This window comes from Malania oleifera, chromosome 8, assembly GCF_029873635.1.
Source record: "Malania oleifera isolate guangnan ecotype guangnan chromosome 8, ASM2987363v1, whole genome shotgun sequence".
In the NCBI taxonomy this organism is placed as follows: Eukaryota; Viridiplantae; Streptophyta; class Magnoliopsida; order Santalales; family Ximeniaceae; genus Malania; species Malania oleifera.
The window spans coordinates 19,318,585-19,337,967 of record NC_080424.1 but is presented as its reverse complement, the minus strand read 5'-3'; the positions used below and the strand labels follow the sequence as shown (position 1 = coordinate 19,337,967).

General features: G+C 37.1%; 1 protein-coding gene across 1 annotated transcript; it reads left to right on the top strand.

Annotated features, from left to right (window-relative positions):
- Positions 1-292: 292 nt before the first annotated feature.
- LOC131162599 (AP2/ERF and B3 domain-containing transcription factor At1g50680-like) lies at positions 293-1,870 on the top strand. Its single transcript, XM_058119213.1, has 2 exons — positions 293-359; positions 909-1,870. The coding sequence occupies exons 1-2, from the start codon at positions 293-295 to the stop codon at positions 1,868-1,870; spliced, it is 1,029 nt and encodes a 342-aa protein (XP_057975196.1).
- The last annotated feature ends 17,513 nt before the right edge of the window (positions 1,871-19,383 follow it).

Here is a 19,383-nt window from a genome sequence, read left to right as displayed (position 1 = left end):
CAATTGGGATTCTCCGAAAACAATGCAACAAAAAATAAACAAAAAAACCCAAAATTAATAAGAATGGAGGAATTGTAGTTTCGAAATGACAGGGGAATATTTCTATTATAAGAGACGAAACCACAGATGAAGTTGTTGTCTTAACAGAAGTTGTCGAGGTAGGTTGATTTAGTTTAGGTTGTACGAACCATCTTGCAAGAGGAAGCCTCTCCCCCCAAAGTATCCTTATCAGCGTACTTGTTTCTATAAAGCCAAAGTGGGTTTTCAATATTATTGTGCCCCACGTCTTAGCATGCATGCAGTGATTGAACAGGAAGCCAGCATCATCGTCGCTCTTCATTCTCAGTTCAGCATGAAAGGTTAATGTTCTTTAACTTACGAGTCCTATTTGCATTGAAACCTGCCTGCATTGCTCTCTTGTTTTGCTTGCTTTCATGGTTTGATCAAATCATTTGTTCAGGTTGCAATAACATTTCTAGCTTGTAGTTATTGTACTTTTTTTTTTTTTCCACTTCAAAAGGTAAAATCAGACATTAGTTATTGTGAACTCCATTTTCAATTTGGGATTTATATATGTTTATGGTCTTCTGCTTCGTCTCATTTCTTTCTCAGCTAGGAATCATGGTTTGGCTGTGTATCATTCAGATTGATTTCAATGGTTAATAAATACGTGCACGCGCATGCACACATATTCAACCATCTTTTTTTTTTTTTTTTTTTCTTCCTTTAAACCTCAAAATTAACAACCCCCGCACATTAAAATCATTTTGATTCTTTGATTAACTCCCCATGAGCCTTAACTATCAACCACGTGTATGCTTCACTCCACCTCGAATCCTTATAATTACATGCATGAATTCAACTTTGTATGTTCTCATTGTTTTTGTTCAAATTGTTCTTATACACAGATTTTCCCACGGAAGAAGATGTGGTAAGCATGATATCCTATGCCAAAACAAAAGCAAAAGATTATGATTCCAACAGCAGCAATAGTAGGTACTGGCCGCCGAATAAGTTGCGCAAAATACAAGACACTAGTACTACTATGACCTCCCCATCAAGATTCAAAGGTGTTGTGATGTTGCACAATGGGAACTGGGGTGCACAAATCTACAGCAACCACCAGCGAATCTGGCTCGGCACATTCAAATCCGATAAGGATGCTGCTATGGCATATGACAGCGCAGCCATCAAGCTTAGAAGCGAAGATTTGCACCGAAACTTCCCATGGAATAGCTTGAGTGCTCAAGAGCCTATTTTCCAAAGCCACCTCACTACGGTAGCAGTTCTAAACATGATCAAAGACGGAACCTACCGATTGAGGTTCAAGGACTATTTGAGGAATCAATTTTACAATGCCAGTGACAAGGTAGAGCTCAGCCTTGCTCCTACTAGACATGCGAATGATGCCAATAAGGAAGGAGTATCCTCATGTCAACAACTGTTCCAAAAAGAGCTTACTCTTAGTGATGTAGGGAAACTCAATAGGCTTGTGATTCCAAAGAAATATGCTGTGAGACATTTTCCTCAGCTCTCTGAAGGGCAAGACAGCACGCATTTAGTCATCTTCGACAAGCAAATGAAGCCATGGACGTTTCGCTATTGCTATTGGAAGAGCAGTCAGAGCTTTGTTTTCACCAAAGGGTGGAACAAATTTGTCAAAGAGAAGGAGCTAAAGGAAAAAGATGTGATCGCCTTCTATCAGTGCGAGAGTAAAAGAGCTATGAAAGAAGGAAGGCCGTTCCTTATGATCGACAAAGAAGTCGAAAATAAGCTAAATTTTGCTAAGGAGTGGGAGGGTATGGAAATAAGAAAAGCAGCCCCTGAGGATAATGAAGGCATTAGGCTTTTTGGTGTACAAATTGGGTGATATGAACTCGGGGCCATTTGGGCTTAGAGACTTTAGTAGTCATTTGGGTAAATCCATTCTATGGCAATGGAGTTGTACAATAGATTTCTAGCTAGTTATTTAGACTATGATGACTTTTCTAAAGTCTCAATTTGTTATATTTATGTATATGTAGGAAAATCAATAGTGAGATAAATTTCATTTTTCCTAGTTAATAAAATATGATAAAAATTGTTGTAGAATTGATCGATCTCATTTTTGTGTCTAAAGGAGCATTGATAATGACGTATTCAAAATTGTTCTCTAATAAACATGTTATTGTAGGCTTTATCTAAAATATTTTCGTTTGGGATGATCCTTTTATGATTATATATATAGTATAAATAATTTCTATGCTTGACTCATGTGTTAATGAAGGTGTTCTCAAAATGCAATGTATTTTAAATTCAACGAGCACAGCCGATAAAGATTGCAAAAAATGTACATGGATTAATGCTGCTATTCTTCCAATTAGCAAGATGATTACTCCACATGAAAAACATGCATGGAACAAATCATTCCTTTCAACCCACAGACCAAGACCATTGCTCTTCTTAGCTCTCCATCGAGGCCTTTGAAAATAAATAGCCACCGAGCTAATCAAAGCCCAACATCCCAGGCCGAACCCACCACAAGCTATTTCTAACTTTTGTTGGATGTCCCTCCTTGTGGGGCCCATGTCTTGAAAAAGTGTTGGCCTAACAAGCCTTACAATTCTTATATTGATGATAACAAATCAAGATAAAATTGATATAGTTCCAAGTTGAACTATTGCAGGAAGCAGATAATAGAAAGCTCAAGTGTTTCAAAGTTAAACTCAATGATAAAAGCTCAAGATGGACATATTCTATAATAGCTTGAAGAATGAAAGAATATTGAAAGCTCAAAGAATGCTTAATGATCAAGGAAAGAACTCAAAGCAAGGACTTTCATGAAGACTTAAGAAGCTCAAGGGTTTAGAGTCTTAAGAAAGTCTTTATATAAGTATTTCATGTAAAGCTCAATATAAATTGAATTGAAACTCGTTAAGAACAAGAAAATAAGAAACCAATTTTCGAAGACCTTAAAATGTGTTTTCTTAAATTAAAATAATAAAGGTCTCAAATGAGAAGAAGTTTTCAAAGTTAAATTTAGTTTTCTGGAAGCCAGACGACTGCCCAATTCAAGCAGGTGACTGCTCATTTTAGAATTTAAAATATGGCAGACAGTAGGGTTCCATACGACTGCCAAGAACCTGCCAAGCACCTAGGTGGTCAAGCCAAGCACCTACCTGTGCTTTGGCAGGTGACTACCTACCTTCTAAGTTTCAAGTTTGAACTATGGCAGGCGACTGCCAAATCATGGAAGGAACCTGCCACTCAAAAGGTATGTTTAAAATTCCAATGGGGATTTTTTTAAATTTGGTTTCTTGAGCACTACTCTTGTTAAAAACTTAGTACATACTCCAAGAAAGCTTGGGGGACAAGGAATTAACTTCTAAACATCTATAAATAGCCCCTAAGACAAGATTTTTAAATACAAAGAAAATTTCTCAGCAATCAAGAATTCTCAAAGTGCTCTAAATCTCTCTTGTTCACATCTTACTTTCACTACTGAGTTGCTGTTGATTCGAACTCTGAATTTGTGTCTTCAAAGTCTGAATCTTTCAATCCAAGGAAGATAAATTCGGTGATTTAATTCAATCGAGCTTCAATCTCTTTATATTGAATTACATTGAAGTATATTGTGCTGATTATTGTACTAACCTGCCATGTTTAAGAGTGTTGCTTGTACACAAAGCTTGAGTGCAGGTTGTAAGACTTGAATAACTAAGAAAAGAAGACTCTTAATCTATCAAAATTACGTTTTCATTAACCGTTTGCGGAAACCCACAAAGGAGTACGTTGGTTAATTTTCGAAAATCTTAATTAAGAGAGTACAAACAAATTTCCAAAACAGGGCTTTTCAAATTGCATACAGGGTTGCTTACAAAAGCTAAAGTTACAATTTCATAAGAATCTTTAAATTAAGATTGGTTTGGTATTTGGTATTTGTGATTGTTGAATTGGTTGTTTGTGGTGTAATTTAAATTGTGAATTGTTTTGTTTTCTTAAGGTTGTTGTGTGTTTTGAAACAAGTAAGTAAAATCTAAAAAGAACTTAAAATTTTCAACAACCCAATTCAACCCCCCCCCCCCTCTTGGGATCACTTTTCCACTTTCAGTTGGTCATAGAGCCTAGTTATAGCACATCTTAAAAAGTAGTTATATGAAGATCTTAAATGGCTTATATAGGAGTAGCTCTCTTTGTAGAGGGCCAATCCTCAACCCGACCACCAATCTTCCGTGAACATAACGATACCTTTTGGAAAAAACGTATGCAAATCTACCTACAAACTAGCCAATCCTCAACCCAACCACCAATCTTCTGTGGACATAACTATACCTTTTGGAAAAAAAACGTATGCAAATCTACCTACAAACTATGGATTAGAAAGCTTGTGAGGTTGTCACGAATGGTGATCTAATTCCTCTCAAAATAGTAGACGGAAAACATATCTCAAAGGAGAAAAATGACATGACTGATATAGATTACAAAATGCTACAAATAAACTCAAGTGCTATTAATGTTTTATATTGTGCTCTAGATGCTAATGAATTCAATAGAGTCATGGCTTACAAAACAGCCAAAGAGATATGGGATAAGTTAGAAGCAACCTATGAAGGAACGGTCGATGTTAGAGATAATAGAATTGATATGCTAACCAGCGAATACGAGGCCTTCAAAATGAATCCCATTGAATCCATAACTAATATGTTTACTAGGTTCACATATATAATAAACTCCCTCAATGCTTTAGGAAAAACTTATTCAACATATGAGATGATTCGTACAATACTTAGAGGGTTGCCTGTAAAAACCCAAAAAAAAAAAAAAAAGAAATATAAAATATTAGTGGATTGATTTTCAAAAACAAAAAAAAAATTAAAAAAAATTAATTAATTAAAAAAAATTATTAATTAGTTAATTAATTAATCAGATTTGAAAAGAAAAAGAAAAAAAATAATTAATTAAAATTTATTTTTATTTTATTAATAAAATATATTATTATTAATATTAATTAAATATATTATTATTATTATTATTATTATTATTATTATTATTATTATTATTATTATTATTATTATATATAATCACCTGAAGCTTCTTTGAAGCTTCAGGTGACTTCTCAATTTGATTCACGCCCCCCACCTTTCTTCTTCTCCATTCTTTTCTTTTCTTTTCTTTTCTTTTCTTTCTCTGTAACTCTCTGAGCTCTCTCTCTCTCCTCACGTTCTCTCTCCCTCTCTCCTCGATTTCGCGACGGATTTTCGCCCGATCGAAAATCCGAAGATACCACTGGACTCCATTCGCTGCTGCCGTCATTTCTACTGGAGCGGATCGATGGTAGGAGCGGCGTAAGCGTATTCCCTGGGGTAAGCCATTTCCCCCTTTTTCTTTAATTTCTTGCAAAATATAAGCTCAATTGACGAACGGACACCACCACGAGAATCTAGGGATGATTCTCTACAAGTTTAGTGGGACGGAATTCTCGTGGGAGTGTCGGGCCAAAACTCCAAATTTGGGGTGCGGCGATTATTAAGGGGCTTATTTTTAATTAATTAGCTTTAATTTAGAAATGCTAATATATTAAGCATCTGCGACTGAAATAGGATTTCTGAAATTTAGGGCTCGGGTGAGCGCCGCGGGTGTAATTTTGGGACCCACAGGCAAAATTTGGAAAAATTAAGTAGGGATATTAAATAATAGTTTAAATATTAATTTGAGGTATATGGAGCCTAAGAAAGGCTAGATGAGTATTATTTTGGAGAAATAGATTAATTAATCTAGGGAAAAATGTAAATTGCAGGAATTAAATTTCGGGCGCCAAGGGCGTGAAATTTTGGGTCCTAAGGAATTTCTTAATAGTCAGGTAAGGGAATAAATTAAAGCAGTAATTTTTCATACAAATTATTATTGATTATGAGTAAATTTATTTTCAGAAAAGCATATGTTTATTGTGTATTACGCATGAAATGTACGATTGGGATAAATACTGCTATGATGATTAAAATGTATATGTATGTATGAGATGTAAATAATTCACGTTTTTAGAATATGAAGTATGACTTTTAACAGCATATGTGTGGCATGAATATTATTTTATGTGAAATGTATTATGATGTGAAAGATTTTACGAACCAAGCATTTATGGAAATATGAGTTATGTTGTGATGAATGATGTATTTTCAGTATATATATATATACCTGAAACAATTTTGGCGCGAGGCCATATATTTATGTTATCGGCACGAGGCCGTATCTATGTTTTTGGCGTGAGGCCATGTATTATTGTTATCGGCACGAGGCCGTAATTATATTATTGGCGCGAGGCCATATTTACTATGATTTTGGCGCGAGGCCATATGTATGATTTCGGCGCGAGGCCGTATCTATGTTTTCGGCACGAGGCCGTAATGATGTTATGTATGATCATGTATTATATGTTTTCATAACCAGGATGTTAGTTTAGTTCAGACCAGGAGCTCGGTACCGTAGCTATGGGTTCATTTTGGCACGAGGCCTTATTAGTGCTACCATCCCACGAGGGGATGGGAGATGGATAGTCGATGTGGCTTTCAGTAGAGTGTGGACGTCCACCTGGCAGTCCGGACCAGGGTGTGGCGGGCTCATCGTACTTACAGACATATTTGATTCGGCAGTGGTCGGCCAGCCATTGTCGGGTCCCGCCTTCGGGCTGCACAACCTGTCATGGGGGGTAATACATGACACCAGCTAGCTATTCATCCTGTGTTTATTTTTAGTACTACAGTTATAACAAATGATTTTATGTATGATATGAATTATTAACAGATGTGAAAATATATGTTTACCCAGTACGATATGATGATGTTTATGGAATTATGAAATGTACTATATACGTATAAATGCATTAAATATTCATGTTGCCACACAGCTGTATTTAGTTTATTTTCCCTTACTGAGAAGTGTCTCACCCCCAATATTATTACATTTTTCAGGAGTCCCTGAGAGACCGGCGGGTCAAGGCCGCCGTTGAGATTAGTGAGATTACCCCGTGAGGAGGGTAAGATTTTGTACTAGGGTTAGAATTATTTTGTGTTTGACCCTAGAGATATTTCGATGTATATGAGGATGTATAGTAGTACAGTATCATAATGTTATAGAAAGCTCTGGTATTAGGTTTTATGATAGGATGTTTGAGATTTTATGTTTACTGCTGCTAGGTTTTCCGCTGTGTTTGACAGGTGTCCCCGCTACCCACGGGTTCGGGTTGACCATTTTTATTTATTATGTGATATTTTATGTTAAGAAATTGAGGGACGTTTCATTGCCGCCCATTTGGGAACCTAAAGCTACAACCATTGCGGAAGGAAGAAACCTTAAAAACACTTCCCTAGATGAACTTGTACGATCTCTTTTAACTTATCAGATGGCCATAAATGAATGAAATATTAACAAGAATAAAAAATCAATAGCCCTCAAGGTAGCCCAAGAAAACTCAAGTGACGAAGAGGAAGGGATAAGTGACCTAGATGAAGAAGAACTAGCATTCATTACTAAGAAGTTTGGAAAATTCTCTAAGAAAAACAAAAGATTTTCTAGAAAGTTCAAGGGATCAAAATATGAAAAAGGAGAAGGTAGTAAAAAGGAAAACAAGAAAGAACCACCTACTTGTTACAATTGTAAAAAGGTAGGTCACATTAAGCATGATTGTCCACAGCTAAAAAAGGACGCCAAAAAGAAGGAAAAGAAGGCAATGAAAGCTACTTGGGATGACACCAGCTCAAGTGAATCAGAAAGCGAAGCAAGTGATCAAGAAATGGCCAACATATGTTTCATGGCGCATGATGATAAGGAAAATTCCTACTACTCATCAAATAAGTCTAGTGATAGTTCTTGTGATGATTCTAGTGATAGCATGTCATCATACAAAGAAATGCAAACTGAACTCTTTGCCTTACACAAAAGATTTGTAAGAGTCACAAAAAGGAACATTGCTCTAAAAGGACAAAATGAAGCTTTCAAAAATCAACTTGACAAATTAAAATCAGTTGAAACAGAAAAAAATTTACACATTGATGAACTAATGAAGAAAATAAATGACTTATCTCAAGTAATAGTCAAAATACAAGCAAATGAACAAAGTAAGATAGATTTAGAAATCAAAGATCTTAGAGACAAAATAGAAAATAACGAGAAAATCATGTACAATTTTACCAAAGGAAAAGGCAACTTTGAAAAATTGCTTGGTAAACAAAAGATGATGCTAGATAAGGAAGGAATTGGATATAATGGACTTAAAAACAAACTGAAAGGGTCTTTATATGGGATATTTTGTCAAAGAATCAAAATACTATGCAAGCACTTCCTCAAACAATATCTATTAACACACTACATGCTTCCTATGTAAGAAAAAGAGACACATTAAATTTGATTCTCCATTTAAAAGAAAATGTGCAAGAGTAATGAAAGTACTGAAAATCAAAGAAAATAAAGATGAATCAAAAAGTTCTAAAAAGGTATGGACTCCTAAGAATAAAACATTGAATCCTTCTTGTAGGTTTGCCTTAGGACAACCACAACAAAGGACAAATGGTACTTAGACATCGGGTGTTCCAGGCACATTGTAGTGACCCAGAGAAATTGTAGTATTTAAATAATAAAAGTAGGAGGGGAAAAGGAAATTAAAGAAATAGTTAAACGGGTCCTTGTCGACGAACGCAGGGAATTCGTTGACGAAAGAACAAGAGGGTCTCGTCGACGAGAAAGCGTTTCGTTGACGAGAAAGTACTAAGAGGATGTTTTGATAAATTCTGAATTTCGTCGATGAGGGGATAGTTCATCAACGAATTGTCTTCATGACCTCGTTGACGAGGTGACGTGGCTCATCGACAAAGGTCAGTGTATAAATAGGTCAAACTTCATTTTTAGGCTGAAATACGACCCCAAACCCTCTCTCTCTCACTTCCCTTCGTCCCTCCACACTTCTCTTTTAATTTTTGGGTCCGTTTGCCACCAAATCAACGATTCGAAGCCCCCACGACACTCCTGGGGAAGTTCTGTTAGAGTGGATCTTCAGTGGGATGAGCTTGAAATTCATCCCAAATTTAAGGTAAGGCTTTTCATTCAGAATTTGGCTTTACCATAGTTATAGGAAATGTTGTACACGAAGGAATACTAAAGTTTAGTTCTACGAGATGTTGTTTTCAGGGTGTTGAATGGGGAACCCAGCAGGGTATTGGATTGACTATTTTAGGGGCTTTTTTAGGAATCAAGTAAAGGGATAAACTAAACTAGTCATTTTATGAAAATATATGTATAATATTATAGCATTTGATTTCAGAAAATAAATAAATAAATATATATACTATGTTGGGAAATACTGCTGTAAATGATGATATGTTCTAAATATACGTGAAACCCATTATATGTGACATGAGTAGAGTTTATGATGAAATTCTGTTTTCTGGGAAATGTTAAATGATATAGAATTTTACCATGGAAAAACCGGCGTATGGGTCGTGGATGCTTTTGTATATATTATGCCGGCATACGAGCCGAACTATGGATATGATTTGCCGGTGTACGGGCCAAACTATGGATATGATTTTTCGGCGTACGAGCCAAGCTATGGATATGTTATACCGGCGTACGGGCCGAACTATTGATATGTGATACGAAGTACGGGCCGTGATTGATAAAATAAGAAATGCTGGCGTACAGGCCGATGATTTTCATGATGTATATATATATGCAAAATGATGTGATGGTATTGATTTGGCAATGAATAGTATGAAATATCCATGTATCATAGTTTCATTATATGTTATATGTTATCAAAACCTAGTTGGCTTGGTTTAGGTTAGCACTTGCACGATACCGCTGTTATGTGTTCGTGATCATCACGATATTGTGTTAACGCTGCTGTACGGAGTAGCATCAGGACAGATAATCAATGTGGTTTTAAGAAGTTTGGACGCCCCTGGTGTAAGGACTAGGTCTGGTAGACCCATCGTACTTATAGACTGTACTTTTGACTTGGTAGTGGTCGGCCAACCTTTGTCAAGTCCCGCCTTCGGGCCACATAACCCAGTCATGTGGGGGTAATACATGACAACAACCAACTAACCTACCAGGGTTGTTTTTATTATTATTATTATTATTATTATTATTATTATTATTATTATTATTATTATTATTATTATTATTATTATTATTATTATATGAGATGAATTATACTTATGAAAATCCAGTACGTTCTGCTTTGATATGAGTATATATGCTTTTCCAAGATATGATACAAATAGTTATATTAATATGTTTATATATGGTTTTATGTATAACACAGAAATAATCATGTTGCCACACACTAGTATTAGTTTATTTCCCTTACTGAGAGGTGTCTCACTTCAAACTATACGAACTTTTTAGGAGCCCCTGATAGGAGAGCGGATAAAGCTCCGCTGAGGTAGTTTCAGCTGATCTGCCCTTTCTAAAAGGTAAGTAATTTGATAGGGCCAAATAGATTTTGTGGAAAGTGGCCCTAGGATTATTTTGTATTGTATATATATATAAATATCATGGAGGTAGTAACTCTGGTATTGTGATGGATGGTATCGTGTATATGGTATTAAGAGATGTTTATGACTTTATGTTTCCTACTACTTAGGCTTCCGTACTGTATTCTGATGTATCCCTAGTACCCACGGGTACAGGTTGATTATGATCTGCTGGATCTGTTATTTTGGATTTTAGTATATTATAGAAAAAATGTGGAAATTAAGAAGGTCGTTACAGTTTGGTATCAGAGCCTAGGTTGCTAGGTTCTATAGATTTTAGAATGCAGCATAAACGATACCAGAGTATAAGAAAATGATTTAAGGTTATGTTCTACAGTCTAGAAACAGGACTTCCATGGTGGTTTCTGTGTTTTTCGTGGAGTGACGATTTCAGGAAAACCATAATAAACTATTGTCAGGTTTTGTTCCTAGAATGTAGGACTGGGTTTAGAAATAAGCTGAAAAAGTTAAGGTAAGAGGTTAGGTTAGGCAGGTAGATTATAAAGATAGGATTTCTAAGTTACGTTTGTTTTTTTTTTTTAGGATGGATCCAGGTGGAGGTAGTGCCCGTGCGAGCGGCAATGATGGGGCAGGGTCCTCGAGTGTAGGCGGGACTAACTCTGACTCAGTATTACGTAGCGTGGCTCAACGGATTATGGCTGAGATCGCTAGAAGCTCTAAGGAGTAGGGTGGTCCATCTGCAGGTCATAGGTGTACCATAAAGAAGTTTATGAAGATGAATCCTCTGACATTTTCAGGGGGAATATATCCTATAGTTGCCGAGAATTGGATGCAGGAGATCGAGAAAGTCTTGGTGGTGCTACAATGTACAGATAAACAGAGGGTCTTCTTCGCCACTTATAAACTGACGGAGGAGGCTGAGAGGTGGTGGACTGCTGTGAGACTTCAGGAACAGCAGAGGACGACACCGATATCCATGACTTGGGATCGATTTAAGAAATTGTTCTTCAACAGATATTTTCCAGCCACTATCTGGGAGGCTAAAGTAGAAGAGTTCTTGAGTCTGACGTAGGGATAGTTATCAATCCAACAGTATGCGGTGCATTTTATTGAACTCTCTTGCTTTGCTTCGTATATTGTACTTGATGAGGTGAAAAAGGCTAGACAGTTTGAGAGAGGTTTGAGTTGAAGCATATTCAAGTAAGTGGTAGTGCTACGGATCTAGGATTTTACTGAGTTAGTCAACAGAGCAGCCTTGGCAAAGGTTGGTGAGCATCTGGATGCAGAGGAGTCAGGACAGAAGAAAAGATCTACATCTTCGGGCTACTAGGAGGGTCCTAGACAGAATTAGTGGAGGAGAGGAAACCATGGCAGAGGACGGACGCAGAAGACTGGAGGATGTGAGGTTCAGGCAATGCAAGGTCCTCCTATTTGTTAGACTTGTGGAAGGAAACACTGGGGAGAGTGTCGAGTAGGCGGAGCTCTCTGCTACTGCTGTAGTAGGCAGGGTCATATGGTACGATATTGCCCTACACCACCAGATGCAGCTCCTACTCCCAGACCGTATCGGAGAGGATATTAGGTGCCACGTGGGGGCCAGCAGAGGAATATGGCTCCAGCCAGAGTGTTCGCTCTAACGCCGGGTGATGCTGAGACAGTCGATGACGTTGTGATAGGTATGGTTAGTATGCTTTCTTTTAAAGTTATTGCATTGTTTGATTCAGGAGTCACGCATTCGTTCGTAGCTATGGGGCGCATTGAATTGTGCGGGGTAGAAACAAAGTTGTTAGATACCGAATTGTTAGTGTTTAAATCGATTGGGTCAGTAGTAAGGTGTAGCTGGGTACTTCGGGATTGCCTAGTTGATATTCAAGAGGAAATTCTGTCTACCGATCTGATAGTGCTAGACATGCATGGATTTGATGTAATCTTTGGTATGGATTAGCTAGTAGCTAATTTTTCTAGTATAGATTGTCATTCACGAAAAGTGTTATTCAGGCCTCCAGGAAGAGCAGAATTCAGGTTCGTAGGGTCACAAGTGCAATATTTGCCCCAGTTAGTTTTAGCTATTCAGGCGAAAAGACTACTACTAGCTGGTTGTGAAAGAATTTACAGATGTGTTCCTTGATGAGTTACTAGGATTGCCACCTAATCGAGAGGTAGATTTTCTTATTGATCTACTTCTAAGTACAGCACCAATTTCTAAAGTACCTTACCGAATGGCGCCAGTAGAATTGGTAGAATTGAAAAATCAGTTGTAAGATTTGCTTGATAAGGGCTTTATATAACCTAGTGTATCGTCATGGGGAGCTCCAATTTTGTTTGTAAAGAAGAAAGACGAGACTATAAGGATGTGTATCAATTATAGGGAGATTAATAAAGTGACAATAAAGAACAAGTATCCTCTACCCTGTATAGATGATTTGTTTGACCAGCACCAGGGTATACAGATGTATTCAAAGATTGACCTCAGATCAGGCTACCATCAAGTGAAAGTGAAAGCAGAAGACGTCTCGAAGATAGCCTTCAGGACCAGATATGAGCATTATGAATTCCTTGTTATGTCGTTTGGTCTGACGAATGCTCCTGTGGTATTTATGGACTTGATGAAAAGAGTTTTTCACCAATATTTAGACCATTTTGTTGTTACTTTTATTGATGATGTACTGGTCTATTCGAGGAATTATGAGGAGCATGAGATACACTTAAGGTAGGTTCTATAGATACTCAGAGAAAATAAGTTGTACGCCAAGTTCAGTAAATGTGAATTCTGGCTTGAGAAGGTCATGTTTTTGGGACATGATATTTCAGGAGATGGTATTTCTATGGATCCTAGTAATGTTGAGGCGGTAGTGAATTGGGCTAGACGGAGGAATGTCTAGGAGATCAGGAGTTTCTTGGGGTTAGATGGATATTACTATCATTTCGTCGAGCGATTCTCAGGGTTATCAGGGCCTCTAACACGACTAATTAGGAAGAATGTCAAGTTTGGGTGAGACAATAGATGTGAACAGAGTTTTCAAAAGTTGAAATAAAGGCTTTTAATGGCACCAGTGCTGATCATCCCGTTAGGGGGTGAGGGTTATGTCATTTATAGTGATGCGTCTTTGAAATGGCTTGGCTGTGTATTGATATAGCATAGTAGGGTGGTAGCGTATCCTTCCAGGCAGTTGAAATAATATGAAAAGAACTACCCTACACATGATCTTGAATTGGCTGCAGTAGTACATGCATTAAAAATTTGGAGACATTACCTGTATGGCGAGCGGTGTGAGATTTTCTCCAATCACAAGAGTTTGAAGTACTTTTTCACCTAGAAGAAATTGAATATAAGGCAGAGATGGTGGTTGGAGCTTATTAAAGATTTTGACTGCATTATCCGCTACCACCTAGGGAAGGCGAATGTGGTAGCTGATGCATTGACCAGGAAATCCAGGAAACCAGCATTGGCGGCTATGGAGATCCATCCGATCATGATGGATCTGGAGAGACTTGGTATAGAGTTGGTTGAGGGTGGTCCTCATGTATGTATTGCTAGTCCAGTGGTGCAGCCTACTCTGCAAGAAAAGATTAAAGTTGCTTAGAAAGATGATCCAAAATTAGCAAAGGTATTAGTTAGGGTGCAGAATAGTCAATTAAGGAGTTCTATATTGCAGATGATGGAGCATTGTGGTTCCGTTTTAGGTTATGTGTTCCTATCGATGCTGATATCAGGGAAACTATCTTAGAGGAGGCTCATAGATCTTTGTAGATAGTTCATCCTGGCAGTACGAAGATGTATAGAGATCTACGAAAGTCTTACTGGTGGAGTGGTATAAAGAAAGAAATGGCTAAGTATGTAGCCCAGTGTCTGACATGTCAGTAGATAAAAGCTGAGCACCAGAGGCCAGCCAGTCAGTTGTAGCCATTATTTATCCCAGAGTGGAAGTGGGATCATATATCCATAGACTTTATTTCAGGGCTGCCATCAGCATCGCGTGGCCAGAATGTGATTTGGGTGATTGTAGATCGGTTGACTAAGACCACCCATTTTCTACCTATCAAGATCAGCTACTCTCTCAACCGTTCGGCAGAGATTTATATTCAAGAAATAGTTCGTTCTTATGGGGTGCCAGTATCTATTGTGTCAGATCGAGACCCGCGTTTCATGTCACGTTTTTGGAGGAGATTGTAGGAGGCTCTAAGGTCTCAATTATCATTTAGCACGACATTCCATCCTCAGTCATATGGGCAGACTGAGAGGATGATTCAGATATTGTAAGATATGCTTCGAGCATGTATTAGATTTCGGGGGTAGTTGGACTCAGTTCATGTAGCTGGAGGAATTTGCGTATAATAACAATTATCAGACCAGCATTGACGTGACACCGTTTGAAGCACTGTATGGTAGGAGACGTCGTTCTCCTTTGGGATGAGATGGGTGAGCGGCGAGTTGTGGGACCAAAGTTGGTACAACAAGCGTGTGATAAAGTTCGACTCATCTGAGATAGGATCAGTGCAACTCAGAGCCGACAGAAGAGTTATGCTGATAATCGCCACAGGAATTTGGAATTTGATGTTGGTGATCATATATTTTTAAAATAGCTCCGTTAAAAGGGGTTAAGCAATTTGGATACAAAGGTAAACTCAGCCCTAGGTTTATCGGTCTATTTGAGATTTAGAGAAAGTGGGGTCGGTGACCTATAGGCTAGCTTTGCCACCTATGTTATCTAGGATCCATGACGTATTCCACGTTTCCATATTGAGGAAATACATCCCAGACCCTTCTCACCTAATCAGTTATGGTGAATTAGAGCTCAGTGATTCACTAGTTTATGAGGAGGTACCAATACAGATTTTGGATAGGAAAGTGCAGGAGTTACGTAATAAGAAGATTCCTTTGGTAAAAGTTTTTTTGGAGAAATCATGCGGTAGAAGAGGCTTCTTGGGAGTCCAAGGATCAAATAAGACCGAAGTATCTGCATTTATTTCAAGAAGTTTAACCAGGGTAAAATGTAAATAATTAGGTAATATTTCTTTTGCAAGTACATGTAATAGTTTAATTAGTAAGTGGTATTTAGTTTTGGGAGAATTTTATTTTGTTTATGTAATCTCCCAGAACTCGGAATGTAACCACGGTATTCCTCTGTCATAAGTGAGGGTAAGTAATAAAATAAGTAGAACGTTTTGCTTTAAGGGAAGATGAATCGCATGAATAGAAAATTTTGAGGACGAAATTTTATAAGGAGAGGAGAATGTAGCGACCCAAAGAAATTGTGGTATTTAAATAATAAAAGTAGGAGGGAAAAAGGAAATTAAAGAAATAATTAAACAGGTACTCGTCGACGAACGCAAGGAATTCGTCAATGAAAGAACAAGAGGGTCTTATCGACGAGGGAGCGTTTCATCGATGGGAAAGTATCGAGATAATGTTTTGGCAAATTCTGAATTTCATCGACGAGGGGATAGTTCGTCGACGAATTGTCTTCATGACCTCGTCGACGAGGTGACATGGCTCGTCGACGAAGGCTAGTGTATAAATAGGCCAAACTTCATTTTTAGGCTGAAATCCGACGCCCAAACCCTTTCTCTCACTTCCCTTCATCCCTCCACCCTTCTCTCTTAATTTCTGGGTCTGTTTGCCACCAAATTGACGATTCGAAACCACCACAACTGTAAAACCCCCCAAAAAGAGATATAAAAGATTAGTGGATTGATTTCCAAAAAAAATAATAATAATAATTAACTAATTAATTAAACGGATTTATATAAAATGAAAGACAAAAAAATTAATTAAAATAAAATTTTATTTTATTAATAAAATATAATATTTTTAATATTAATTAAATATTATTATTATTATTATTATTATTATTATTATTATTATTATTATTATTATTATTATTATATTTATCCTCCTGAAGGTTGCTGAAGTTTCAGGAGATTCAAAAGTTAAATTTATTCTTCTTCTTCTTCTTCTTTACTTTTTCTTTTCTTTATTTTTATTCTCTACAACTCTCCGAACTCTCTCTCTCTCTCCTCACGTTCTCTCTCCCTCTCTCCTCAATTTCGTGATAGATTTTCGTCTGATTGAAAATTCGAAGATACCACTGGACTCCATTCACCGTTGCCGTCTTGCAAAATATAAGTCCAATCAACGAATGGACACCACCACGAGAATCTAGGGATGATTCTCTACAAGTCTAGCGGGACGGAATTCTCGTGGGGGTGTCGGGCCAAAACCCCAAATTTGGGGTACGGAGGTTATTAAGGGGCTTATTTTTAATTAATTAGTATTAATTTAGAAATGCTAAAATATTAAGCATCTGGGACTGAAGTAGGATTTCTGGAATTTAGGGACCGGGTGAGCGCCGCGGGTGTAATTTTGGGACCCGCAGGCAAAATTTAGAAAATTAAGTGGGGATATTAAATAATAGTTTAAATATTAATTTGAGGTATATGGAGCCTAGGGAAGACTAGATGAGTATTATTTTGGAGAAATAGATTAATTAATCTGGGGAAAATGTAAATTGCAGGAGTTAAATTTTGGGCGCCAAAGGCGTAGGATTTTGGTCCTAACGAATTTCTCAGTAGTCAGGTAAGGGAATAAACTAAAGCAGTTATTTTCCATGCAAATTATTATTAATTATGAGTAAATTTATTTTCAGAAAAGCATATGCTATATGGTTTATTATGAATGAAAGGTGCGATTGGGAAAATACTGCTATGATGATTAAAATATATATGTATGTATGAGATGCCAGAAAATCACGATTTTAGAATATGAAGTATGACTTTTAACATTATATGTGTGGCATGAATATTATTTTATATGAAATGTATTATGATGTGAAAGATTTTACGAACAAAGCATGATTTCAGGTATTATGAAAAGATGAGTTATGTTGTGATGAATTTGACGAATATATGATAAATGATTTATTTTCAGTATATATATATATACCTGAAATGATTTTGGCGTGAGGCCATGTTTTTATGTTATCGACACAAGGCCGTATTTATGTTATCGGCACGAGGCCGTATTTATGATATCGGCGCAAGGCCGTATTTATACATGATTTCGACACGAGGCCATAATTATTATATTTTCGGCACGAGGCTGTAATGATGTTATATATATGATCATGTATTAGATGTTATCACAACCAGGATGTTAGTTCAGTTCAGTTCAGGGGCTCGGTACTGTAGCTATATTATAGATCAGATATCTACGTCAGATTAGTGCTAACCATTCCACGAGGGGATGGGAGATGGATAGTCGATATGACTTTCAGTAGAGTGTGGACGTCCACCTGGCAGTCCGGATTAGGGTGTGGCGGGCCCATCGTACTTACAGACATATTTGACTCGGCAATGGTCGGCCAGCCATTGTCGGGTCCCGCCTTTGGGCTGCATAACCCGTCATGGGGGGTAATACATGACACCAGCTAGCTATTCATCCTGGGTATGTTTTCAGTATTTTGAGTTTAACAGATGTTTTATGTATGATATGACTTACTAGAAAATATGAAAGCATGTGATTATTCAGTATGATATAATGAACGTTTACGAAATCTGAAATGTACTGTATACGTATAATTGCATTAAATATTCATGTTGCCACACAACTGTATTTAGTTTATTTTCCCTTACTGAGAAGTGTCTCACCCCCAAACTTAATTAATTTTTTAGGAGCCCCTGAGAGACCGGCGGGTCAGGGCTGCTGTTGAGCTAGTGAGATTACCGTGTGAAAAGGGTAAGATTTTGTAATAGGGTCAGAGTTATTTTGTGTTCGACCCTACAGATATTTTGATGTATATGAGGATGTATAGAAGTACAGTTTTATAATGTTATAGAAAGCTCTTGTATTATGCTTTATGGATGGATGTTGGGATTTTTTGTTTACTGCTGCATAGAATTCCGCTGTGTTTGACAAGTATCCCCGTTACCCATGGGTTCGGGTTGACCTTTTGATCTATTATGTGACATTTTATGTTAAGAAATTGAGGGACGTTGCAACGACACTCCTGGGGAAGTTCTATGCATATCTACTAGAGTGGATCGTTGGTGGGACGAACTTGAAATTCATCCTAAATTCAAGGTAAGAATTTTCATTCAAAATTTGGCTTCACCATAGTTATAGGAAATTTTGTACATGAAGGAATACTAAAGTTTAGTTATGGGAGATGTTGTTTTCAGGGTGTTGAACGAGGAACCCAGCAGGGTGTTGGATTGACTGTTTTAGGGGCTTTTTCAGGAATCAGGTAAGTGGATAAACTAAGTTAGTCATTTTATGAAAATATATGTATGATATTACAACATTTGATTTCATTAAAATATATAGCTTTTTCAGGAATCAGGTAAGTGGATAAACTAAGTTAGTCATTTTATGAAAATATATGTATGATATTACAACATTTGATTTCATAAAATATATATATACTATGTTGGGAAATACTGTTGTAAATGACGATATATTCTAAATATATGTGAAACCCATTATGTGTGGCATGAGTAGAGTTTATTATGAAATACTATTTTCTGGGAAATGTTAAATGATATAGAATTTTACCATGGAAAAATTAGCGTACGGGCGATGGATGTTTTTGTATATATTATGCCGGCGTACGTGCTGAGCTATGGATATGATTTGCCGGCATATGAGCCAAGCTATGGATATGATTTGCCGGCGTACGGGCCGAGCTATTGATATATGATACGGCGCACAGGTCGCGATTGATAAAATATGAAATGCTGGCATACAGGCCGATGATTTTCATGATGTATATATATATATATATATGCAAAATGATGTGATGGCATTGATTTGGCAATTAATAGTATGAAATATTCATGTATCACAATTTCATTATATGTTATATGTTATCAGAACCTAGTTGGCTTGGTTTAGGCTAGCACTTGCATGGTACCGCTG

Bases quoted from the DNA above. Each gene is read 5' to 3' on its own strand.
- LOC131162599 (XM_058119213.1), top strand. From the start codon at position 293: ATGCATGCAGTGATTGAACAGGAAGCCAGCATCATCGTCGCTCTTCAT. The intron at 360-908 runs GTTAATGTTCTT...TCTTATACACAG, and splicing joins TTCTCAGTTCAGCATGAAAG to ATTTTCCCACGGAAGAAGAT.